The sequence below is a fragment of the Bidens hawaiensis genome, unplaced genomic scaffold (assembly GCF_021521415.1).
Source record: "Bidens hawaiensis isolate Kalapana, Puna unplaced genomic scaffold, B.hawaiensis_p1.1 tig00015748_1, whole genome shotgun sequence".
NCBI lineage: Eukaryota > Viridiplantae > Streptophyta > Magnoliopsida > Asterales > Asteraceae > Bidens > Bidens hawaiensis.
Window position 1 is genome coordinate 14,334 of NW_027492404.1, and position 26,959 is coordinate 41,292.

General features: G+C 37.3%; 2 protein-coding genes and 1 non-coding gene across 3 annotated transcripts; 1 reads left to right on the plus strand and 2 right to left on the minus strand.

Moving 5' to 3' along the window:
- Window positions 1-1,420: 1,420 nt before the first annotated feature.
- Window positions 1,421-4,784, minus strand: LOC143549677 (uncharacterized). The gene is made up of 8 exons (XM_077040531.1): window positions 4,067-4,784; window positions 3,909-3,985; window positions 2,567-2,735; window positions 2,392-2,480; window positions 2,135-2,299; window positions 1,970-2,047; window positions 1,805-1,908; window positions 1,421-1,711 (listed from the first exon to the last, which is right to left on the minus strand). Exons 1-8 carry the CDS (start codon window positions 4,590-4,592, stop codon window positions 1,606-1,608), a joined length of 1,314 nt encoding a protein of 437 aa, XP_076896646.1. The 5' UTR covers window positions 4,593-4,784; the 3' UTR covers window positions 1,421-1,605.
- Window positions 4,785-7,567: 2,783 nt separating this feature from the next.
- LOC143549667 (hydroxyacylglutathione hydrolase cytoplasmic-like) lies at window positions 7,568-11,910 on the minus strand. Its single transcript, XM_077040524.1, has 7 exons — window positions 11,905-11,910; window positions 11,646-11,809; window positions 8,515-8,676; window positions 8,338-8,416; window positions 8,145-8,258; window positions 7,875-8,051; window positions 7,568-7,781 (listed from the first exon to the last, which is right to left on the minus strand). Exons 1-7 carry the CDS (start codon window positions 11,908-11,910, stop codon window positions 7,707-7,709), a joined length of 777 nt encoding a protein of 258 aa, XP_076896639.1. The 3' UTR covers window positions 7,568-7,706.
- A 14,247-nt stretch (window positions 11,911-26,157) lies between these two features.
- Window positions 26,158-26,231, plus strand: TRNAI-AAU (transfer RNA isoleucine (anticodon AAU)). The gene has a single exon. It is a non-coding gene; the product is annotated as a tRNA-Ile (tRNA).
- The last annotated feature ends 728 nt before the right edge of the window (window positions 26,232-26,959 follow it).

Below are 26,959 nucleotides of genomic sequence, written 5' to 3' on the forward strand. Positions count from 1 at the left end.
CTTATTTTTAGGCTTGAGCTCGGGCTCGGGCTTGATAAAGCTCGGCTCGAACTTAACGAGCCGATCCCGAGTAGCTCGCGAGCAGCTCGGCTCATTTGCACCCCTAATGACAGTGCGGTGAGATAGCACCCGTTCAGTTCAAGTATCCAACTAGTGAAAGTCACCTACTCGTCTTATTTCCCATCATCACCATGGCACCGCTAAAACTAGGTGCTAGGGGCAAGAATCGAACATGAGTCACATTGAACACCAAGTTTCTGCCATATCACTCTACCACCAGCTCATTGGCACAACCATTTTCTACTACCCCTTGACGTTCTTTCTTGGTGTTTTGTTTTTTTTTTCTTTTTCAAAATAAAAAGTTTTAAAGTATCATTTTCGTGAGGTTTCTAAATCTTGTTAGTTTCGTCCATTTTACTAAAAGTCAAGACAACATAGGTCTTTTTAGTTTTTACCTATTTAAAAGAAATATAAAAGTGACAATTTAAACAAACCTAATAAACGATTTTATAATATAAATATTACATATTTACTCATTTCAATATACTTAGTAAAAAGCACTTTCTTGGGTCCATGTAGCGAATGAAATCGGCTTAATCTTTACTTTTCCCTTAATCTTATAATTTGAATCCCTTAATCTTTACTTTTCCCTTCAACGCTTTCAACATCGTCTTCTTTTCCCTTAAAAATACAAGGGTCGTGTATACATTAGTTTTTTACTATTTTCACACATACATTAGGCTTTTTACTATTATCATTATTTTGGGCCCCAACCTTATAAAGCATGTAAACAAGCTGCAACAAATAACATGAAAAAGAAGCAAAATATAAATACTTAGTGAGTCGCTGGTGGCGAACGTCCATCATGGAGTCCCAATTGATTCAATTTCGTGGCCCGTGGACAACCCGCGGGTTTCAACGACCCAATAATGTTAATAACGCACTGCTATCAATTGTGAATAAGTTTCTTAAGCTTCAAATATTAAGTTCTGTTCATCCAATAGGATTTTACACGACATATCAACCTAACGCAAAATTCATGAGTTATAATCAGTCTGAACAAGGTCCGATCAGTTTCGGGCTGAACCCACTAACACATTTAGGAAAATCAGCCGCGTTCGTTTCAACCTCACGTGTTCACAACTTTACCCTTTGAACCCAGCTTTTAAAACGTGTTCTACATAATAACCAAAACTATCTGGCCAGTTTTAAACCAAAATTATTATTTTCAACAAGTAAACGATTTTCGATTTCATATCGGGTTCAGCCTCGAACACAACCTGTCTAGCAGCCCCACATGAGTGCGTAAATAGAAGTTTTAGATTTTACATAAGGTAGTTCATCTTGCGAAGAAGACCATCATACAAATCTACAGTCTGAGCTCAACCAAGATAACAATCATGTTTTTTAACATATTAGATTGTTGTATGTATGTATATTGTGTATATCAATATATTACTGCTAATATTTAGCCACAAGTAAAGCTTAACTGTACAATTTGAGGGGAAAAAAGACGCCAAAAAGGCAACGCAGCAATAGCTTCGGGCAATTGAAGATCAGCATCAATGAAGAAAGCACACAGTCTGCATACCCTGATGAAAACTTCTAGAAAAACTGGAAGAACAAACTCGTCGACCCGTCCCCAAATGATTTTATATCTGCTGGTCTCACCGTAGCTCTGCATAATGGGCAGGTTCTCTCTCTTTCAAACCTGAAATAAACGAATCTGTTTATAACCCTAACTTATAAAAACATGAAAGTTGGCATTTTTAGCAAATATTAATATAAAATAGCAATTGCTCACCATTCTGAAACACAGTCTTCGCAAAAGATATGTTTACACCGCAACAAAATTGGAGCCTGCATCTTTTCCTGGCAAATAGCACACACGTCTCCCGCCTCGCTCACCTGATAGTGTCAAAAATAAGTAAAATATTTGAGTAAAAAAATAATAAAATACAAATAGTACCTGTTCTGCTGTTGGATGTGATCCATAATTGACCTCTTTCCGTGATAGAGCCTTCAATGCAGTATAGAAGGATCCAATCTGATAAACAAAACAAGAGGATATATAAATACTGTTAGATCATTCAACTCCCAGATGCATAATGTTGAATATTAAAGCAACTCATACCTTCTCGACAACTGATGTGAGCTTTAAGGTTAAGTACAACCCGGTCGTCAAAGATGAAAATAGGCTCCCATATTCTTTGTTCAAAAAGAACCGGTACCAAACAGGGGCGGGTAAAAATGCACGGTATAACAGAAGTGTGTACTCAACCAGAGTCAAGATTTGACCCTGAAATAAAAAAAAAACACATATGTTGAATCACATTATTATAACATATAGTATGCATTAAGTATATACATTATCATGCTGCATCACATTACCTGCCTACGATAGCTATGGCCCCTGCCATTTTTATAGTACATAAGCAATACCAACTTAAAAGCCATTGCTGCTTGTCGAACCATTGTATCTACACAATTAAATTTATATTTCATAAGAACAATGACATGTCATCAGTATAGAAGAGGTAGCTAAAACTTAAAAGAATATAGGTACCATTTACAATGATGATGAATATAGCATTCCAGAACGGTGGTATTGCTTTTGGTGGAATCATGAATAATGGATTGCAAAGATCATCATTTTGGTACCACCAGTAAACGCCAGTCACATGAAGCATGAAAAGTATGCAATATCCAACGAGAACAGATAACTTTCTCTCACCCTAAAAAAATTATTCAATCATTAAGCTCAATAGGTGACAGGTGTTTAAACTTGTGTAGGCCTGTAAACAAACTGAACGTTCAGTGAACCGTTGGGCGGGAAGTTCGCTTATGTTCATTTCTTTAATAAACGAATGAACATGAACAAATTTTGTGTTCATTTAGTTTGTCGACGAACATGACCACGTCTCTTTCGTTCATTTATGTTCGTTAGTTCACATCATAGTTATTAAAAGCGACGCCTTTTTGCGCCTAGGCGTTTATTTTGGTAGAAGCGACCTTTCAGCGATTTATAAAAAGCAGGCGCTAATTTAGGGAATTAGTCGGTACTTGCTTTTTTTTATTTGATTTTTTTTTCAACTTGATTTTATTTGATTTGTGTTTTATTTATCACTTAACCTAGTTAAACAACTTACCTAATATTAATGGGTTTAACAAAATTAACTCCAATATCAACTTTCTAGAATACCATGTAATTGAAGTTGATAACGGTTTTGAAGATTGATGAAGATTTTTGGCTTTTGTTTTAATATTTATATTTATTACTTTCATGAAAATTTTGTCTTCATGTATGAGCAATTTGTTTATTATGGGTTTTCAGATGATTTGGTACTTTATGTTGAGGATTATGGTTTTGAAATATTTTGGTATTTGAAAAAATTGATGTTTTACATTGCAATTTTTCTTTTATTGAAAGTGCTCTTTTTTTGTTGAGGCCCACGCTTTTTTTGCGCCTAGCGCCTAGGCCCTTGAAGAGACCTAGCGCCTTAAGTGCGCCTAACGCATTTGATAACTATGGTTCACATTTGTTTCAGCTTGTTCGAAAATATATTGATTAAAAAGTTTTTTGCCCATTATTAATAACTTTTTAGGCTCAACACATTGTTTTTCACATTACCTTTAACTAGTTTTAGCTTAGTTATGTTCGTTGTTCGTTCATTTATGTTCAGTTATGGCCGTTCGTTACGTTCATGAACACTTCGATTTTACTTTTCAACATAAACAAACTCGATTACACGAACATGTTCATTTTCTTAACGAACAAGAAAACTCTTCATTTAATTCTTCGTGTTCGATCAAACTTAAACGAACAAACACGAACATGCTCTGTTCGTGTTCATTCCATTCATTTACAAGCAGCGATCAACATTTAAAATCCAACACCAAATACATACCTTCAATGCGGTCTGCTTCCGTAGAATATCATTCGACTTGTACATAAACGCCGTCACATAAATCGTAACAAACAAACCTACAAATCACACGAACTTCATTTCACATAAACAGAATTCACTTACTCTAACAAACTTATAACCTAACTTATTAACAATACCTTGCAAATGCTGCCGAACGAAAACGAGCAACAACAACAACGAAACTGGCAATATCTGTTCAATCCACCTCGACACCTGCTGCAAATCATACCGCTGCTGATACGCCGAATCCACGTTACTATTACTACTACTACTACTATTATTATTACCACCGCTGACGTCACCGCTGACGTCACCACCGGAATCAGCAGCTTCACGTTCTCCGGCCACCGGAGCTGACTCGGCACTCGATATCCGAATCGAAACCTCATCGTTAACATTATTATTATTATTATTATTATTATTATTATTATTATTATTATTATTATTATTATAATTATTATCACTATTATTATTATTTGGAATTAAACTATCGGATTCATGATGATTACCGGAGTTTGACCGCCTGAGAATACCGGAGTATTCGATTAAAGTAGTTACCGGTGCTTGTAGGAACCGAATAACCGGAAACGAAGCGTACGGCGTTGAAGATGAGTGATTTGACGGATCGTTTGATGAGTTTGGATTCACGGCTGGTGGTTCCATCGATTGAATTGTACAGAACGGTGTTGAATTGAAGTGATTGGACGGTGGATTAACGAAAGCCCCAAATTATGGAGGTGATAAGGGTTAGGGTTTGGAATTGATTTGAAGGTTTTGATGGGAATGAGAAGGGTAGTATTGGAAATGTGGAGTAACGTGTGATTGTTGCAAGTTTATTGATTATGATTTGTTTATTTTTTTTTATCATTCAACAAACAAATAATTACGTAGGTATTTTCTATAAGGCAATTTAAAGACAAAAGACTATCGTTAACTGGCTCGATCCAGATTCGCTCTACGCGTCTTTAAAAAATCCCTAGTTTCGGGGAAAACCTATCCGTCCGAAGACCATGGCCGGCTCTAAGGGGTTGGGTGGTCGACGGCCCCTGGCCTGACAACCCGTTAGGCCCGGATTTCTTTTTAAAAAAAAATTGTATAAACTTTTATGAAAAACGATATGTATATTTAATGTTTAAACTCAGTTACGTAACTAGCTTGATCTAGTGATAAAGGGGGTATGACTCGTAACCAAAAGGTTTTGAGTTATAGTTTCAATTCATATTGAGAAACTAAATTTAAAAATTAAATTGTTCAAATCTCAGAGTCGGCCCTACCAAAGACTCACTGACGGTAAATTTCAAACGCCCTCAAAATTAAACCAGGGTTCATAATAAGTCTTCCTTCATCGAATCACCGTAACCTCTAAAATGTTGTATGTATGTGAACTGGGTCTTGATTGACAATTTTATTAATTATGATTATTATTTTTGTTCGAATAAAATGAAAAGGTATAATAATATTATTTTTGTGTTTTTAAATGAAGTAAAATAATATTCAATTGTTTTCGAGGAATAGTGAAGTCGTCAGCTTGAAATCCAACGAGTGATAGTGTGAAATGCAACAACGCGTTTGCATCCCAAATTACCAATATGCTCTTAGCTTCTTTTTCTCTTTTGAATTGATATATTTTTGAATATTTCTCTCTACTTTTGTAACGTACTCGATGGTTAACTTAGCTCATGTATTTGCGTAAAGTCTGTGTGGGAAGGGACGGATCACTTTGCGATTTGATGTACACATACGTCCCAACTTTGTGTAGGAAGCTGTTTTTCACATTATAAACTCATAATCTTAAGGTCACGAAAGCAACAATCTTACCAGTTGCTTCTATGCTATCTACGCTTTTAATAAAAGAATAATGACTATCCATACTTTGAAATATTACAACCACCAAAAGATTCCATCAAATCACCTAACTAAAACATTTTCATACCGTAAAACTTCTCCGCTTCTCCCAAGTACCCGTTTTTCTTAACCGGTCGTTAATCTATAGAAGCCAGAGTGGTTTCACCCACCACACTAGACCCTTTTCTATTACTACTTAATATAAAGTTAATTGTTAACTTTTAAGCTTGATTGAAAAAATAGTATAAATTATGGCAATGTGTAGTCATAAAGTTCCATATTCAGGGGTTATGCGTCACGTGGCGTACAGTCAGAGTTATGGTTTTGTACAAAAACAGGCTGTAGTCATAACTCTCCACTACCAGGGGTTATGCGCCACGTGGCGCCCAGTCATTATTAATTTTATTTGTTTTTTTAAATACTAAATCATTTAAATAAATTAACATAAAATTAAAAATTACATTAAACTTCCAAATAAAAAATACATTAAACTAAATTAAAAAAAATTTACATCAAATTAAAATAAAAAAACATAAATAATACTAATAAAACTAAAACTCATTTATATTTTTCTAAAATTTTCGCTTGTCGATTGGCTTTTAGAGATTGGACTATCGGGTCGTCTTCGGATAACTCGTTTGATAAAATCTCGATGTCTTTGTCCATCTCATTCCTTCGAAGTAGGTCGACGGCGTCCAAATTTACTTGAAGTCGTTGGGTTCCAAGTTGGTGTAAATTTTGGAGTCGAGAGTTCATTAATTGGAATTGGCTTTCCAATTCGGGATTCGAACCCGTTGCCGACGACGAACCGGTTGTGGATTTTGGTTGCCTTGACGGCATATTGGCCGAAACCGAGAATATTTTAGTTGTTGTTTGGAAACATGATGGTAGAAATATTAGTGTAAAAGATATAAATTGGTATAGAAGTAGAAGGAGTGTGTTAAAAAAATGAGTTTGGTTTGTTTATATAGTATAAATATAATTAATATAATTTTTTTTTAAATTCCCAACGGCTCCAACGGATATTTTTTTTTGGATTTCTGTGCCAACCCCGCGTTTTGTATACAACGCAGCCAAAAACAAGCTTCACATAACGCAGGGGGGCGGTGTACCCCCCGTGTTTTCGTCACATAACGTAGTGGCAACGTTGCCACTACGGATGGTCTAAGAAACCATCACATTAAAAACACATAGAAGTTTGAGAAATTAATTATCTTTATACTCTACCAACTATCAATTTTTTCCAACTATCTTTTATTCATTTAGCCGATGACGCATAATAGCATTGGAGGAGAATTGAAGATTTAAGATGAAGACCGTAACGGGGTCGCTTACTCACGTTTTGCCGTTAGGTTACTCTGATCTCTGGGTAGTCGAGCTTTCTTTGTTGGCGGTTCAAAAAATACATATTTTATTCGTTTAAAATACAAATAGTTAAGGGAATATAAGAGGATATGGTAGCTTCTAATGCAATTTTTGTATTTATAAAATTGTGTTGATGAAGCACCAATTTTATTTTTTTAAGTGTAGACACTAAAAAGGTCTAGACAACATATAAAGCAATATACCCAAACCCTTCAATATTACATTAAACAAAGTACAAATCAAGAGAATCCTTTAGGACCCCCTGATTCCATATTTGACTCCTTTAAGGTTCATTAAAAAAGTACCACAACATTACTCGCCACCGACAATAACAAAACCACTTTCTTCAAACCCGTCTCACATCTCGAAATATTCGTCATTCAGGCACGCTTACAAATTTGAAATCCTATTAAACCAGAATTGGATGATATGAAAGATTTTTAGACATAATAAACATAACAAGAGCCTGCCTTTTAATGGCATACATTATTATTACATACTTTGGTACTAATGAAACGTGCATTAAGTAGACGCGACAAGAAACTATAAACAAGTTTAACTGGTTAATTACCCTCTCCAGTTATCCTTTAGCTGCCTAATCTTCCTCAATGCTTCAACAGCGGACTTGCATCCAACCTTCTCCTGCATTTTATTTAATAATATTAATAATTTGGCATAATGAAAAAGATAATAATTTGTGCTGATGGGAGAACGATCTAGGAAAAACAGTAAGACCTGAACTTCAGGTAGATCAGCTGGCATGAACGGATTGATTTCCAATTCTTCTGCAATGGTGGATGGAATGGTCGGAAGGCCCGATTCCCTCTGCTGTTGGGCCCATGATAACTTTTCTGTTATCTTGCCATTCTCAGGTTCAACTGTTTGAGCAAACTGCAAATTCTTCACCGTGTACTGCAAAGTAAAAAAAGTGGTCACGAGAAAGTACAAAAAGAATCAATTGTTGCATAAGCAAACTAAATATATGAAAGCATAATACAAATTTACCTCGTGGCCACAGTAAACTTGAGTCGGTTTTGGCAAAGAAGCCAAAGTGACACAAAGTGACTCATACATCTGCTCTGCTGTGCCCTCAAAAAACTTGCCACAACCAGCAACAAACTACGAAAATATAAAGATTGGAATGCATTTTAATTAGTGTTTGTAAGAACTTCGATGGAATGAAATAACTAAATTAACCCAGCGTGTCGCCTGTGAACACAGCAGGTTCATCTTCTTCTTTTCCAGTCAAATAGTAGCTTATGTGTCCTTTCGTGTGGCTAAAAAACAATAAACCACATTATATTGCAATCTTTACATTTTGAGAAAACACTAACTAAAAGACTACTGTGACTAAACAATAACAAACATAACATACCATGGTGTGTGAAGAGAGAGTATATTAATATCAGCCCCGAGTGTTAGCTTATCGCCATTGTCCACCTTATTAGTACACCCTTTCACGTTATCAATAGAACCGCCATAAACTTTAATTCCGGGCACCAACTCTTTTATCTTCTCATTGCCACCAGCATGATCCCTATCGCCAATTTAATATTGAAGATACGATATATAGATCAATGACAAAATAGAATATTGGATTCCACGTTTAACAGTTACCAATGATGAGTTAATTACACAGGTTCACAAACATAATGATATTTAGTGGCTGTCCATGTGTGTTTTCAAAATGATTATTGCCACTTAAAGGGTCATAATAAGAAATCATAATCAAACCTAACATAAGTTTATATTAGTCTCAACAACCAGTTTTCTCCAACTATCCAAATCTGATAAGGGGCCCTAAATAATATCACTACTTAAGAATCATAATAAGTTTACACAAACACTAAAATTTGAAGATTATGTGTTTTTAAAGAAATACCAAACACCTTTATCCTCACTATAATTGTGGAGCAAACAGGAGTACATCTTTAATAAGGGTGCAAACAAGTCGATCCGATCGCGAGCTACTCGAGACCGGATCGATAAAAAAGCTCTGTTCAAGCCGAGCCTTATCGAGCTCGAACCGAGCCGGAGCTATACCAATAAAGCTCATTTAGTTATCGAGCTCAAGCCTTGTATCGGAATATTTTGTGTATTTTCAAAATTTTAACTCTTATGGACTTCTAGGTATTAATTTCACAGCACGAGCCAAGCTTTGGCTCGTTTAAGGTACTGCACACGAGCTTGAGTCAGGCTTAGGCCCGTTTAAGGTTTTCTCAATATATATAAAAATAACTAAAAATGTATATAAATTAATTGATAAATAAAAAACGGGCTCAGCTCGGCCTTGGAAACTCATTTAAGGTTTTCTCAAAATATATAGATAAAATAAAAATGTATATAAACTATTTAATAAATAAAAAACGCGTTGAGCCGGAGCCGAGCTCGAGCCTGGAGAATGACTCACGAGCCAAGCTCGACCTCTCGTAAGTCAAAATGAGTGGAGCTTGAGCTTGGAAAATGACTCACGACCCCAGCTTGAATTCCCATAAGTAAAAACGAGCCAAGTTCGAGCTTGGGAATTGACTCACGAGCCAAACTCGAGCTCTCGTACGTCAAAACGAGCTGACCTTGAGCCCAAGCTCTCATAAGTCAAAAACACTCCGATCCGAGCTTATGCTTGTTTAAGGTTTTCTCAAAATATATAAAAAAATTGAAAATGTATATAAACTAATTGATAAATAATAAACAAATTGGGTCTGAGCCGAGCTCGAGCTTGGAAAATGACTTATGACCGAGCTCAAGCTTGGAAAATGACTCACGAGCCGAACTTAAGCTCTTGAAAGTCAAAACCAACCGAGATCGAGCTTGGAAAATGACTCACGGGCTGGCTTGAGCTTTGAAAATGACTCACGATCCAAGCTCGAGCTCTCGTAAGTCAAAACGAGCCGACCTCAGGCTCGGTCTCGGCTCGTCCGCACACCTAATCTTCATAATCATATCTAATTCCATAACCAAATACAAATTTACACAACATTAATAACCAAATTTAGCTCAATCAATCTCAACAACTCAAATTTACATTCAAACAGTAACACTCCAAACAAAAGATAAACAAACAATGAAGAGTAGTGACCACAAGCTTAACTTCAACTCATATTCGAGCTCCCATAAGTCAAAACGAGCAGAGTTTGAACTTGGAACAATTACACACAAACCAAGCTAGACCTCTCGTAAGTCAAAACGAGCAGAGTTTGAGCTTGAGAAAATGACTCACAAACCCAGCTCGACCTCTCGTAAGTCAAAACGAGCAGAGTTTGAGCTTGGAAAAATGACTCACGAGCAGCGCTCGAGCTCTCATAAGTCAAAACGAGCTATTAGCTCAACTTGGAAACAACTCACGAGCCAAGCTCGACCTCTCGTAAGTCATAAAAGGATACAACCTCGAGCTTGGAAGATGACTAACGAGCAGAGCTCAAGCTCTCGTAAGTCAAACCAGGCGAGCTCTCATAACTCAAAACGAGCCGAACTGAGGCTCAGTCTCGGCTCTCGTCTGCACACCCAATTTTCATAATCACAGTTCATTCTATAACCAACACACACTTCCAACTAACTGCTAACTACCAAAACAGAACTTCAAATAACTTTCATCTCAACACATATACAACATCAACCAACCGATAACCTAATTAACCTCAAATCAATCTATATCAGCAACTACCAATCACACTTCAAACAAAAGGCAAACAAACAAACCAACCAGTGGTGACAGGAAAAAAGCTTGTTTAGTCGCCGAGCTTTGTGTATTCTCGAATTAAACTCTTTAGGAATTCCACGTATTAATTTCACACAGCGCAAGCTGAGCTTTGGCTCGTTTAAGGTACTGAACAGTGCACACAAGCTCGAGCCAAGCTTAGACTCATTCAAAGTTTTCTCAACATATATATATATATAATAAAAAACGTATAAAAATACACTGATAAATAATAAACGAGCCGAGATCAATCTTGGAAACTCATTTGAGGTTTTCTCAAAATCTATAATAAAAAATAAAAAAATGCATATCAACTAATTTATATGAATAATAAACGAGTTGACCCCAAGCCGAGCTCAAGCTTGGAAAAATGACTCACGAGCTGAGCTTGAGCTCCCATAAGTCTAAATGAGCATAGCTCGAGTTTGGAACAATGATTCATGAGCCGAGCTCGAGCTCTCATAAGTTAAAACAAGCTCGAGCTTGGAAAATGACTCATGAGCCGAGCTCGAGCTCTCATAAGTCAAAACAAGCTCGAGCTTGGAAAATGACTCATGAGCCGAGCTCGAGCTTTGAAAATGACTCACGATCCAAGCTCTGGTAAGTCAAAACAAGCCGACTTCAAACTCTCATAACTCAAAACGAGCCTACCTCGTCCGCACACCTACTCTTCATAATCATATCTAATTCCATAACCAAATGCAAGTTTACACAGTATCAATAACCTAATTCAGCTCAATCAATCTCAACAACTCAAATTCACATCCAAACAATAACACTTCAAACGAAAGGTAAACAAACAAACAAACCAGTGGTGATGAGTAGTGAGCACAAGCTTAACTTCAACGCCATGCTCTTTCGCCACTCCGATAACCTTCTCCGGCTCAACCGGATCCACCACTGCTCCTTGCTTCGTTTTCTCATCAATCACTCCGCGTGAGTAACCGTATATTGCACACTCGGTTAGTAAACCCTAAACTGAAACTAATTAATTAAGTAAAGGATTAGATTAGAAGATGATACGTACAGGTACGAGTAGTTGTCTTCCAAGCACGGGATGTGAATCACCTTCATCTTCAGTTCTTCAACGATTTGATTGATTGATTGTAGTTGGTGGAAGTGTGTAGAATAATAATAATAATAATAATAATACTCAAATGCGATCGGTGTGATAAGTGATGAGAGTCAGTCAGTTACACGTTTGGATTTTGGCCCGAATCGGACATGACGGGAAAATGAGGGCTCCGTGGATCTTTATTCTTGTCAAGCAACGGAAACTAGAGGTGCACAAATCGGGTTTTCAATACTAGGTTATGGTATGGAACAGGTTTCGCAATTCTGTGTATAATCAAGTATGGAGAAATTCGGTGTTGGTTATAACTGGGTCAGGTATAAAACTGGTTATTGGCTTAAAAATCTTACCCGGTGTCACTTACCCGAATATTTTAATAACCTATTTTCGTGTATAAAGAAAAGAAAACCTTATTTTCATATATAGATTGATAACCTTTAAAAAGCCATATGATGTGTTTGAGCATTTATGACCAATTACATTATAGAAAAATGTCTTATAGATCAAAAAATTCAGCATAATTCAAGATAATTAGAACATGCATCTGGGTGACAAATTAAAAATCCTAAACAGAAATAATAAAGAAAAAACAAAAGCTTGAAAGAAAAATTCATGAGCTTAACAAAGGGAAAAAATGAATTCTATCTCTCAAAAACTAGGTACTTTTTTTTGTGTATTTTTCGAGTAATTTTCGAGTATAGATCGAGTATTTAAAACACTACGGTCTGTGTATTGGAAAAATCTTGTTTCGGGTATAGAACCGAATCCGGTTTTCGGGTATTATTGAATACAATCGGGTCCGATTACAAGTTTAGGTGTTAAATTGTATACCCTATATATACCCTATGGACAGGGTCGGGTTCGGGTACTAAGAAAACTCGATTCCGGGTATTATGACTGGGTACGATTTCAAGTTTGGGTTTTTATGTCACTCTAACAAAAACTAGGTTTGTGTTTGCTCATTACGGTATCGGTTCATATTATAATATAAACTTACTAGCTTTTGAACCCGTGTATTACACGAGATTTGTCAAATAATAAAAATAAAAAGATCCATTATCTAAAAGAAATGAACATAATTATATGCAAAAAGAAGAAAAAATATATAGTATAAACAATAAGAAGTCTAAAATCTCAATTTTACAGACTTAATTTTCTTATATACAACATTTGCAGAAATTGTTTTGACCAATTACCAGTGGATAATTATGGTAAATGAGATGAGAGATTAGAGAATTAAAAGAAAAACTATAACCCATTTCTCAAAACTGCTTTGTCTCATGACCCATGGATATGTAGGATAAATAAGTTGAGAAATTAGAGAATTTGAAATGAAATTAATAACCCATTTGCCAAAATTATTTTGGCCCATGACAATGAATAGTTGAGATGAATGAGATGATAAATTAGAGAATTAGAAAGGAAATTATAACCCATTTGTCAAAATGGTTTTGCTCCATAACCCATGGATATATAGGATGGATGAGAAGAGAAATTAAGTCTAGAATGAATGTGGGATTGCCATATCATTCTCATTATTTTCTTTTATTAGTATAGTTTGATTAGATTAGATGGTACCTAGTTAGCTTGGGATGAGAGAATTAGACATGACTTGACAGAGTTGCTCCTCTCTGAGGACATGGTCCAGGATAGAGATTCGTGGAGACGTAGGATTAAGGTTATCGACTTCTAGGGGAAGTCTAGTTGACTAGCCTTGCTCCTTGTTGTTTATGAATATATTTTGTTTGATGCTGCTTTTGGATTCTTATGTCATATTCTTAGTAGGTTACAGATTCCTTGTTTTTTAGTTAGTTTGCTATCTATGTGTTGTTAAGTGTCTTTGCTTGTAGGATGTATGTTTACTCTGATTACATGTATGTAGCTTTATGAGTTGGGGGTCTCTCTGGAAGCAGCCTCTCTATTCCCACGGATAGAGAAAAGACTTGCCTACATCCCACCCTCCCCTGACCCTACCGATAGCGTGCTATGCGATGGGATATACAGGGCTTGATTGATTGATTGATTGAGATTAGATTAGATGCGGTTGTCTGTGCAAATAATGGAGCATGATGCCATATTAAAAATGTATAAGGTTCGTTGTGTAATCAATAGAACTTGCGGATTACCGTGCAAACAAATTGTGGGGTTAATGGTGTGAAACTTGCAAGGTACTCTATGTAAATGGTGTTTAGGCTAACTGTGTAATTAATAAACCTTGAGGCTTGAGGGGTGCTTATGTAAATGTACGTGCATGGATTTCAAAACTACATATTGACCTAGTACTTTACTTGACTTGTGTTAATATTATTATATAAACTACGACTACAAATATATAAATTAATTATTATTATAGAACACAATTGATAAGTTTGGTGTCGCTAAGCCCTGATTGGGTCACTTGACGACATCTTATTTGTCAATTGCAATCTGTTTTTTTTTAATGTCTTGTTTATTTTTGTTTTTTTTCTTTTGTTTAAGTTCTAGTATCGTAATGAAATAAAGGAAGCCAACCAAACGTCTTTTTTTGTTTGATTGACTTCTGGTACCGTAACAAGCGTAATGGAAACAAACTGATTCCGCCTAGACTCATCACGTCAACGTCTGAGACCGACAATGTTCGAGTTTTACCAACGATCGAGTATACCGACGAACACAACCCCATTCGTGCACCTCAATTTTTATATTATTCGTTTTTACGCTCTGGTACCGTAACGAAAACTAACTGAATGTCAATTTTGTGTTTTTTAGTTTTGATACCCAAACAAACGTGACGAAAACCAACCGAATTCACGTAGACTCACCGCATTTTGTTTTAAATACGGTACCGTAACGAAAACCAACCGAATGCCAATGTTTTTTTAGCTCCGGTACCTTAACCAACGTGACGGAAACCAATCGAATTTGCGTACAATCACCATCTCAACGCCTATGATCAACAATGCTCCAGTCTTCCCAACGTCCGGGTTTTACCAACTGACGCCACCAATTAGTCACCTTAATTTTTTTTATATATTTTTTGTTTATTTTTTGGTTTTTAGTTATGATACCCTAACGCACGAAACCAAATTTGAATGAATTCGCGTCGACTTATTGCCTCAGTGCCTGGTACGACAACACTTGGGTTTTTATCAACCTACCCAGCGTAAAACCATAGTTAATAAGTAATAAACAAGTCGAGGTCGAGCTTAAACCGATATTAAGCTTTTAGATCTAGAAATGAGTAGAGCTTAAGCTCATGATCTCACAGGCCTAGTTTTGTTAAGGGTGGTTAAGGTCTTGCTTCGGCCCTTACTAGGTGCATCTACTTCATCTATTCAAATAGTGTTTTGTAAAGCGTAAACCCAACTTGATGTGTTGAATTAAAAGATTAGCAATGCAATCCAGTGTATGGTAACAAGAACCGTGAATCAAGTGATATTGAACAATAATTTGTAAGAAACTGGTTCACCTTTTTATTATAATAAATAATAACGAACTCTGGTTATTCGTGGGAAATATACAAGTACAAAGCAAACATAAATAATATAAGACTCACAAGTTACAAGTTTATATGATCGAGATGATTCGAACCATTGTCAATATATTCGACTACAAAACAAGCAAAATAATCATTGAAAGTCGTGGTTGAGGATTTCGTGTTAAACAAGTGTCCTAAAAATAAATTTCAAGTCTAACTCGTTTGTCCCTAAATCGTACAACAACGTAAACAATGTGTTATGTTAGAGATGGCTATACGTACCCAATTGTATCTTAAAGAAAAGAGAAGGAGATTATTTAATAATTGTTGGAAATTCTTTATAAAGAAAGATTGAGAAAACTCTAGAAAAGTTGTGTTGTTTAGTACATTTTCCTACTAAGTCTCACTTTGATATATATGGTTTAAACACCCATTCTTCATGACATGAAACCAGGGCCGTCTTCGGATTTATATATCTCGGCTGAGCCGAAATAAAAAGGCTCATACATTAACAACGAATTATATAAGCTAATTTTTTTAAATGATGCTTAATGTTATAACAATAAACATAGAATAATGTATTATTAAAACCAAATACCGTAATAACTAATGATTTGTGAAATTCTACTAACATTGGATAAAGAAAACAGATTTATCCACAGTGGCGTAGTTTAGTTGGGGCCAAGGGTGGCCCTGGCCCTCTCTGTTTTTCGCTCGGTGGTGTAAATCTATCCTTTTTCGGCCGAAAATCTTTATACATAGTGTAAATTTACCCGTTTTCGACCGAAATTTTGAGCCCGACCCCCTCCATTTTTTGCTCGGTAGTGTAAATTTATCCTTTTTCGGTCTAAACTTTTTATACATAGTGTGAATTTACCCATTTTCGGCCGAAATTTTGAGCCCGTACCCTCCGTTTTTTCGCTCGGTGGCATAAATGTATCATTTTTCGGCCAAAAATTTGTATACCTAGTGTAAATTTACCCGTTTCCAAACGAAATTTTGAGCTCCCCCCCCCCTTTAGTTATTTTTTTATACATATTGAGTCCGACCCCCTCGACGTGTATATCCAAGCTTCGCCATTGGTGGATGGCTTGGTCAACCGCAGAAGAGCTTGGTGGTCAACAATGAACCAATAGTGGTGGACGGCTGGGTTAGTCATTGTTCAGGTTTTGTTCAACATTCGTAAAGAATGAAGGAAGCAAAACAGGAATTTCAATCAACAAATATTTCTTTTATTTTGCATTGGGAGTTTATTTAATTTATTTAGATTTTAGTTTTTAGTTTGGGCCCAATAATTTAAACTTGATTAAATGGATTATGAATAAAACAAATTTTTGGGCCCAATAATTATAAGATGGTAAAGATCAAATTATATTTTATAAGTTTTATATTTTTAAATGTATATATAAAAAATATAGATACAAAAAATTTGGGCTCCCAAATATTACGTGCCCCGGCTGACGGTCGGACCGACACTACCCTCCAGCCGGCCCTGCTTGAAACCCCTATATGCATAATTAAAGCATGAGTTGAAACACCCTCTTCTCCATAAACCAAAACCTTGAATGTATTCTCCATGACTTAAAACCCCTATCTATCTTTGTTTACTTCTTATACATCAAGCATGGAAGCTTTAAGGATAACTGTAGGTCGGTGGCTACCTAAGGAAACTCCAATTTTATCCGCCCCGGCCACGACACATATGCATCATCCTGATCACAAGGAGAGGTTCACTATGATGGATTGGGGGGGGGGGGGGGGTTTCCTTCCGGAAATAATGAAATCCATAGGGGACCATCCTTTTGTTGCGGCATGCACTACGGATTTACAAATTCACAGGGGGGGGGGGGGGAGCTCAGGCCCTACTTAGTTAACCGAAAAGGACAGAGCCTTGCGAAACTAAGTAGGTTTAAACTTTAATGTTTTGTTAAATGGATTTTGAAGTGCTTAACTTTGGTCTTTCAACTGGCATTTTTACTAAAACATCTTCCAATATGAATTCAAAGTTGAAACAACTAAATTTGAATTCTAAAATCTGAAGTATATTATTTTCATCTTTTCACATTAGTTTCCAATAATCCACACACGCGAAAACAATACTAAGGTGGTGTTTTTTTTCCGGAAAATCTCTTCTTAACTTCTTTTATATGCGTCGCGCGGACGTTTAGGTTTGTAGTGTGTTTTTTTGGAAGACCTTTCAAAAAAAAAGTCTGCACTCCCACTCATCCTAGAAGACCCGGATTATGGTCTTCTAACCTCTTCAAAGTTTGAAACCCTAATCGTTGTAAAAAACATCGCCCCTCTCCTCCTTCCTCATTCCCGTTGCCATCCTCTTCTTCTCCACCCCCATCGCCGACGATTCCCCCTCTCCTGCACCCCCACTGACATCACCCTCCTCGCCTCCACCCCCGCAGTCCTATGCCGTCGCACTTCCTCCACCCACCCAGTCGTCGCCCCCCTCACCTCCACCTAAATTGCCGCCGCCGCCGTCGCACCACCACCTCCATGCCATAACCGCTGACAAACTCCACTCGCAGGTAATGTAACTGATTATGTTATGTTTTGTGATTAGTATTTAAGTTTGTATGTGGCACTTGGTTTTAATATGTTTAGGTTTTAGTTGAGTACTTTATTTATGCCTTGGAAATTGTTTATGTTTAGGTTTGAATTGAGCACTTGGAAAAATTTTTAACTTTCAGTTTATTTTAGCAGTCTACATACGTTAAAAAATAAACAATCTTCTTCTTGCAGAGTGCAGAGGTTTGGTCCACATCACAGATGTGATCAGCAGACCGCAAACATTTTACCTTTAAAAAAACAAACAACACCTAATTTATTTTCTTATGTGAAAAACTCTTTTCACATATTTTCCAACATGACTTTTGTCTTTTTACAAATATGTTCATCTGTGTCGGTTTCTGAATTTTTTATGTGAATCGTTACTCTTTGTTGACATACGATCACCTAAGTTTAACTTTGTGTATTAAGTTTCTTGTGAAATTTTATCGAATTAAACATAAAATACACATGAATATCTTAATTATGTTGACTAGCTATTTTACCTCTTTTAGCTATATTAAACCAGTCTCACACATAACACACATTGCTAATCTTATGATATGGTATTGAAGTATAGTAGGGCATTAAATTTCCATAAAAAGGAGTGTGTTGAATCAAAATTACCAACACTAATGGCACAATAGTGAGTAGTCCTAAAATTTCTATAATTTTTGCAAACATGATCGAAGTGACGGAAAAATGGAGGTTATGAAGAAATAACATTTGGTAACTATTTTAACAAAAATGTACTAACTGTTTTATGAAGAAATGGTAATCGATTAAGATTAGATGTTACACTAAATGCTATTAGATCACTAACGATCCTTTCTATGTTTTTATACAGTTTGCATCATAATCTTGTGCGTTTATGAGATACGCGTACAATCATTATAATACCACACAAGATTAGGAAACCCTATTCATTTTGGAATCTGGAGCATCTGTCCCACATGGAGGACCTCGTACTAGTTTCTTGTGATGACTTTGACATCAAATCTTACCCGGGCTATAAAAACAAGCATGGCGATGGCATGGATGCAAACATCTCGCTTGAGTTTGGCGATTGCACCAAATATATGCGGTTTCATCAATTTCTAGCAATGGTTTTTACCTTTTACGTTTTTATCTACACTCGAGCTCCTCATGCGGTGTAGATTATGATTATAAACATCCCATCTTTTTGTTCCGAATCAAAACAACACTTTTGATGTTATAATAAACTGCAATTATTCTTGTAGTGGGTCAAATAGTCCCGAGAGACTATTCAGCATAAGCAAACCATATTTATACCATTATCTAAGCATGTTACTGCTTGTTCCATTCATATACTTACTGACACCATTGTTGCCGGAACCATTGTGTGTATACATATACATACACTCCCTTATGTTGTTTTCATTTTTATTGGGTAGAATGCGTCTTTGTTAATGATTTTTCAAAAGCACCTTTTCAAGAAAGGAGATGGTGATGATGGTGAGAATCATGAAGGATTTTGTAATATAAGAATGCAACTATATCGATGTAGATAATATGATATGATATGTACGGCGTAGAATAGAGATAGTCTCAATTGTATTCAAAGGAGTAATATGATATGATATGTACGGCGTAGAATAGAGATAGTCTCAATTGTATTCAAAGGAGCAACTGAAAACTTCAAGTTGTTTTAGTTTATGTTGTTTTGTATCTTATATTATTGTTTGTGATGTATTTTTATTTAAATCAAGGAAAACTATTAAAGCAATTAGAGTTATGTGCGAGAGTAGTTCGCTAGTAACTACAAACATGTAAAATTAGCCCCACAAGTCACCAACTAGCCAACATTAAGATATCGTCATGTGTATCACTTAAGTGTAATAAATTGTAAAAAAAAAAAGAGGCAAGAACATAGTAACAGCAGGTAAAAACATTTGGAACTTATGCCTGTCTTGGTGTTGAAACCAAACATTTACATTTGTGATACAAGTTTCTTTAATGTCAGTTTAGTCATGGTTTTTGCTACAATGCAAATTATAGACAGAAATTCTCTATTAATGAGTTAACAGATGTGTGTATTCATAGTATATTATTTTCATACAAATAGTTAAATAAGCCATTCGAATTATGAATTATGGGTGTTCTAACAATTCGAATTTCGAATATTCGAATTTTTCAAATCGAATGATTCATATTTTGAATATTTAACGCTAGATTCGAATTCGAAATATATTTGACAAATTCAATTAGATTCGATTCAAATTCAAAATAGGCAATTCGAAATTCGATTCGATTTTAGTTCAATAGATTTGACTCAAATTTTGTTCTTAATTCTAAAACAACTACAAACTTGAGTTTGTAAATAACAAAAACTAAAAAACAAATTTATAAAACAAATAAACTGCTAAAAGTTATAATATTCTATTTATTTAAAGTGATAACATTCAATTACATGTTGATAACAACTACAAAAGTATTATGAATTAATTACCATAATGATGAACTTTCATTTTTGTCTCTAATACTTAAAAATACTTTTGTAATATATTTATTTTTATAAATATGTTTGTATGTAATAAAAATAAAATGCATTATATATATATATGTATATACATGTGTATATGTGTGTGTTTGAAGGAGGGGGGGATAATATATATTAATTTGAATTTTTAATCAAATCGAATTTAAAATCATAAATTCGTATTGAATTTAAAATTCGATTTACTAATCGAATTCGAATGAACACCCCTTGTTCAAATTCAAATAAAGCTCTTCCAAACACCATAAGAAAAGCATTTTAGTTTATCAAGCATTCCTAATGCGGTGAATGAAGATTACCATAATTTAAATGAAAGAAAATAATAACACACTCAAACTAGTCAACCAGAATACCAGATCAGTTCATATAAATTGGTACCATTTATAAATTAGCACAAAGAGAAGAGCTGATAAAAAAAAATATCATGGATGGGATTAATTTAACTATATGTTGATTTTGTGAAAGCTTGAGCTCTGTTTGGCACACTTTACTTGAAGACATGTTTGGGTTTTAATGATTAAAGATATGGGAGGTCTTTGGCCGACCATATGTATATCTTTATTAGGGTCCATTTATATTTTCTTGTTCACTAAGAGGTTGTCGAAGCACGAAATGAATCTAACCTGATCCATGACGATGTTTCCACAGATTTTCGAGATGAACGAACCACGTCTTGATCTTCTTTTCCAAGGCTGCGGCTGTGACCAGCAACGGTGAGACCTGCAATGGTTTCGGGGGTGTGGAGGTGACTGCTAAGATATCCTGAGGATTTCTTGTTCACAGACACAAAAAGGTGGTGGTGGCTCTTATTGAGCATGACCCCCTAACAAGGAGATGGAGACCTCCTTATATAGAGAGCCTCATGGCCACCATCATGATATCCTAATGGGCCTAGCCCAGTTAGGGTTACCTCCACAAAACCCCCTCAGCCCAATAGCATTGTATTAGTCCGTGTAATAAAATAAGCCAAACATCATAGATTTAGGGTCGTAGAACCGGGTTTTGGTACCATACCCCTACAAGCCCCCCAAGTCCAGCGTTGCTCCTGGGCGCGCAAGCGTCTAGGTGGAGCGCTGGACTTTATAAGGTGTGAGGCGGTTTTTTCCCTTTTCTTTGGCCTTGTCTTTATTGTCTTTTGAGTTTTGAGAGGTTTTCTTCATGATGGTGACATGTTGTAATAAAAGCCTGCGCGCGAGGCGACTTACGAGCTATAATAATAATGAAGCTTGCGCGTGAGGCGACTTACGAGCTATAATAATAACGAAGCTTGCGCGCATGGCGACTTATGAGCAGTAATAATAATGAAGCTGGCGCGAGAAGCGACTTACGAGCTAAAAATAATAAAGCCTGCGCGCAAGAGGCGTCTTACGAGCTGAGAATGATATAGCCTGCGCGTGAGGCGCCTTACGAGCTATGAGAATAGTAAAGCCTGCGCGCGAGAGGCGTCTTATGAGCTTTGAGAATAATAATTGAGCTGGCGCGTGAGGCGACTCACGAGCTGTGAAAGTAATAAAGCTTGCGCGCGAGAGGCGTCTTATGAGCTTTGAGAATATTAATTGAGCTGGCGCGTGAGGCGACTTACGAGCTGTGAAAGTAATAAAGCTTGTGCGCGAGAGGCGTCTTATGAGCTTTGAGAATAATAATTTAGCTGGCGCGTGAGGCGACTTACGAGCTGTGAAAGTAATAAAGCTTGCGCGCGAGAGGCGTCTTATGAGCTTTGAGAATAATAATTGAGCTGGCGCGTGAGGCGACTCACGAGCTGTGAAAGTAATAAAGCTTGCGCGCGAGAGGCGTCTTATGAGCTTTGAGAATAATAATTGAGCTGGCGCGTGAGGCGACTTACGAGCTGTGAAAGTAATAAAGCTTGCGCGCGAGAGGCGTCTTATGAGCTTTGAGAATAATAATTGAGCTGGCGCGTGAGGCGACTTACGAGCTGTGAAAGTAATAAAGCTTGCGCGCGAGAGGCGTCTTATGAGCTGTGCGAATAATAAAAGCCTGCGCGTGAGGCGACTTACGGGCTGTAAGAAGAACAACAGCTTGCGCGCGAGGCGTCTTATGAGCTGTGTGAATAATAAAAGCCTGCGCGTGAGGCGACTTACGGGCTGTAAGAACAACAACAGCTTGCGCGCGAGGCGTCTTATGAGCTGTGTGAATAATAAAAGCCTGCGCCTGAGGCGACTTACGGGCTGTAAGAACAACAGCTTGCGCGCGAGGCGTCATATGAGCTGTGTGAATAATAAAAGCCTGCGCCTGAGGCGACTTACGGGCTGTAAGAACAACAGCTTGCGCGCGAGGCGTCTTATGAGCTGTGTGAATAATAAAAGCCTGCGCGTGAGGCGACTTACGGGCTGTAAGAACAACAGCTTGCGCGCGAGGCGTCTTATGAGCTGTGTGAATAATAAAAGCCTGCGCGTGAGGCGACTTACGGGCTGTAAGAATAACAACAGCTTGCGCGCGAGGCGGCTTATGAGCTGTGTGAATAATAAAAGCCTGCGCGTGAGGCGACTTACGAGCTGTGAAAGTAACAACAGCTTGCGCGCGAGGCGTCTTATGAGCTGTGTGAATAATAAAAGCCTGCGCGTGAGGCGACTTACGGGCTGTAAGAATAATTAACAGCTGGCGCGCGAGGCGTCTTATGAGCTGTAATAATAGTGGAGCTTGCGCGTGAGGCGGCTTACGAGCTACTTTATGTCACGCGCCACGTGCAGATGTTGCATGCGCGTGCGCGTAGACTTTGGTTTTGTGTTATGCGCCACGCGCAGATGTTGCGTGCGCGTGCGTGTAGACTGTGACATGTGTGAGCATGTGATGCGTAAGCATGTGTAATATGCGTGAGCATATGTGATGCGTGAGCATATAGTATGAGGATTCCCAACCCTTAAGTTTGGCGCGTAGCCATATGAGATATTATGAGGATTCCCAACCTTGAAGTTCGGCGCGTAGCCATATGGGATATTATGAGGATTCCCATCCTTGGCGCGTAGCCATATGGGATATTATGAGGATTCCCAACCTTGAAGTTTGGTGCGTAGCCATATGGGATATTAGGAGGATTCCCAACCTTGGCGCGTAGCCATATGGGATATTAGGAGGATTCCCAACCTTGCAGTTTGGCGCGTAGCCATATGGGATATTAGGAGGATTCCCAACCTTGGCGCGTAGCCATATGGGATATTAGGAGGATTCCCAACCTTGGCGCGTAGCCATATGGGATATTAGGAGGATTCCCAACCTTGGCGCGTAGCCATATGGGATATTAGGAGGATTCCCAACCTTGAAGTTTGGCGCGTAGCCATATGAGATATTAGGAGGATTCCCAACCTTGAAGTTTGGCGCGCAGCCTGATGCGCGCATGCACGGCGATAGAGTGGTGACTCGTGAGTGCGCGTGCATGGCGGAGGTCTCTTGCGCAAAACCCAGATGGTGGTTTCCGCGGCGGCACATGCACGGCTGCGGAGTGAGAATCCACAGGCGTGCGTACATGGCGGCGGAAGTCTGGTAATTTCTGGATCTGCAATTTTAGAGTCAGATCTGCAACTTTAGACCTAAAATCCAGGTCTGTAATCTAGACCTAGATCTGTAAATCAGATCTGGACAGATCTGAAGCCCGGAGCAGATTTAAAACCATCACAGATCCAGAGACCTGATCATTCGAATCAGGCCGTTTCTTCTTGCCCAGATCTGGAAGCCTTTTTTTAGATCTATGGATCTTTCTGAGCTTTAATAGAACAAGCTTTGAAGCCTTTTTCTGTAAACTTCCAGATCTGTGTTTTTCTTGGGAGAGATTTGACAGCCGAGATGAAGATCGAAGGGCAGTTCGTTGCCGTCCCACGGATGGCGCCAATGTCGAAGCACGAAATGAATCTAACCTGATCCATGACGATGTTTCCACGGATTTTCGAGATGAACGAACCACGTCTTGATCTTCTTTTCCAAGGCTGCGGCTGTGACCAGCAACGGTGAGACCTGCAATGGTTTCGGGGGTGTGGAGGTGACTGCTAAGATATCCTGAGGATTTCTTGTTCACAGACACAAAAAGGTGGTGGTGGCTCTTATTGCGCATAACCCCCTAACAAGGAGATGGAGACCTCCTTATATAGAGAGCCTCATGGCCACCATCATGATACCCTAATGGGCCTAGCCCAGTTAGGGTTACCTCCACAAAACCCCCTCAGCCCAATAGCATTGTATTAGTCCGTGTAATAAAATAAGCCAAACATCATAGATTTAGGGTCATAGAACCGGGTTTTGGTACCATACCCATACAGAGGTTAAACTATAGACCTTAGAATAATCTCTATATATCGTAATCATTGTACTTATAATCTCTCATCATGAGTGTTAAGAGGCAATTATAAATTCATGGTTTGAACCCGTGGACCTAGGTCAACTTTAACTAAACCACGTAAATCCTTGTTCTCGTGTTCGTTTATTTTATGCAGTTTGATTGTGTGCGTGTTTGCATAACCAAACCACATATTTTTGTAAGACAGAATCATAAACTAGAGTATACTAACATCAATTAACCGGACCACTTTAGGAGGGTACGAAACATAACACAATGACATGTTAGTTTTTAAGGATTATTACTTGTTATATACAATAATAATAAAAACTAAAAACATGTTACACTAAGTAATATACTTATGTACATAATTCAACATACAAGCAGCCAAGCAGGTCCCCAAAATTTGGAGGTATTTACTATTTAGTGATTTTTCTAATAAAACGACTTAGTATTTCATAGGAATATTTATATTTAATATATATATGAAAGTAGTTGAAACAAATTATCTTTTGGGATTATGAAAACTTTTTTTTTTCAAAATGTAAATTTTTATAAACACAAACCCAAACAACAACAACCCACCCATGAACCGCCTCTACAAGCCGGAAGCAGCCACAAACAAAAGAGAATTACATGAAATCAAAATTGCATCAATTCGACTAAGCTAGAGATCTAAGTTTAGACACCTTTTCGATCAAATTTATCTCATTTCCTTCGAACACCTTTTCGTTTCTCGCCTTCCAAAGTCTCCAAAAAGCAATTATGATTATCCCATGAAACACCTCCTTTTTAATAGCTCCAATATTGGTGGACTTTTGGAGCTCTAAAAGATCTTTTATCGAGAAGCCGATTTAGGGGAACTTTGCACCAAAGGCTTATATGGTCCCAAACCATCGCCGAGACTCCACACCCCGTCATGATATGATCCACCATCTCCACCTCCAAATCAAATAAAGGACAAACACTATCTGTAACCCGAATGTTCCTTCGTTCAAGTGCTCTTCGAGTCGGGAGTCTATCCATTTCCGCCCTCCACGCGTGGATGTTGCATTTGTTCGGGAATCATTTGCTCCACTTCATAATATAGTTATTTACAATGTTTTTAGCATTCACGATTTAACTTTTTAACCGACTTGTCTGAGAAGCCACCTTCCTGGTCTCCTAACCAATCCCACCGGTTCTGCCCGTCAACCCAGACCGCCGCGCACATTAGCCGAAAACACTTCTCCCGTTCTTCTAATCCATAGCTATTTTAAAATGCCAAGTAATAAAAACTTATTAATTGTTTAGTTATTATTAGTTGGCATTTTAAAACTTTCTATTAAAACGTATTACATTACGATGACATGGTTATCCTTTTTTTATTTGTGCTGTTTAAAAAAATCATATAATTGGGATAGATATCGTATAAATTAAAGAATAACATGATCGGCCTATTAGCTCAGTTGGTTAGAGCGTCGTGCTAATAACGCGAAGGTCGCAGGTTCGAGACCTGCATGGGCCATTAATTATGACTTTTTACTTTCTTTCAAAACTAATCTTGCTCATTCTTTGTTTATAACTTTATATTGGGTATGTTTGGCAAAACTAGCTGCTGGCTAGAAGCTGTAGATGGTAGCTGTAACTTTTTAGAAATATTTAGGTGTTTGGTAGAGTAGCTGGATCTTTTAATAAAACTAGTTGGGTGCTCGCGCGGTGCCCTGTTTTAACTCGAAACCTATTCTGACTTGACCCTTTCGACTCAAAACCATACCAACATGAACCGAACTAAATTAGCCATTTTTGCATCGATTCGTTCCGACCCTAATTTGGTCTTACACATGACCCGGGATTGCCCGACTCGACTTGTTGTCGATCCTAACCAATATTCACATAATATGTTAATTTTTTAAAGTTAAAGAAGTATAATAATATGATACTCAAATTAAAGAGAATAAAATGCTCGTTTTTATGATGCAATTTTTAAAAAAAAATATTAACATGCGAAAAAGTTATGGTGCTTTAAAAAGTCATGGGGTGGGGGGGGGGTAGTTGGTTTTGAATATGGGTTAAATATGTAATTATTATATGAATTAACATAAGATTATGAAATTTCAAGTACCAAAACTGTAAAATTTGAAATACTAAAAAGCTTGTAGCTTTTCCTAAACGCTAGTAGTTGGAGCTTTTAGCTTCAAACTTTTTCTCCTAACCTAAAAGCTTCAAGCTACTCTAACCAAACAAGACTTTTCA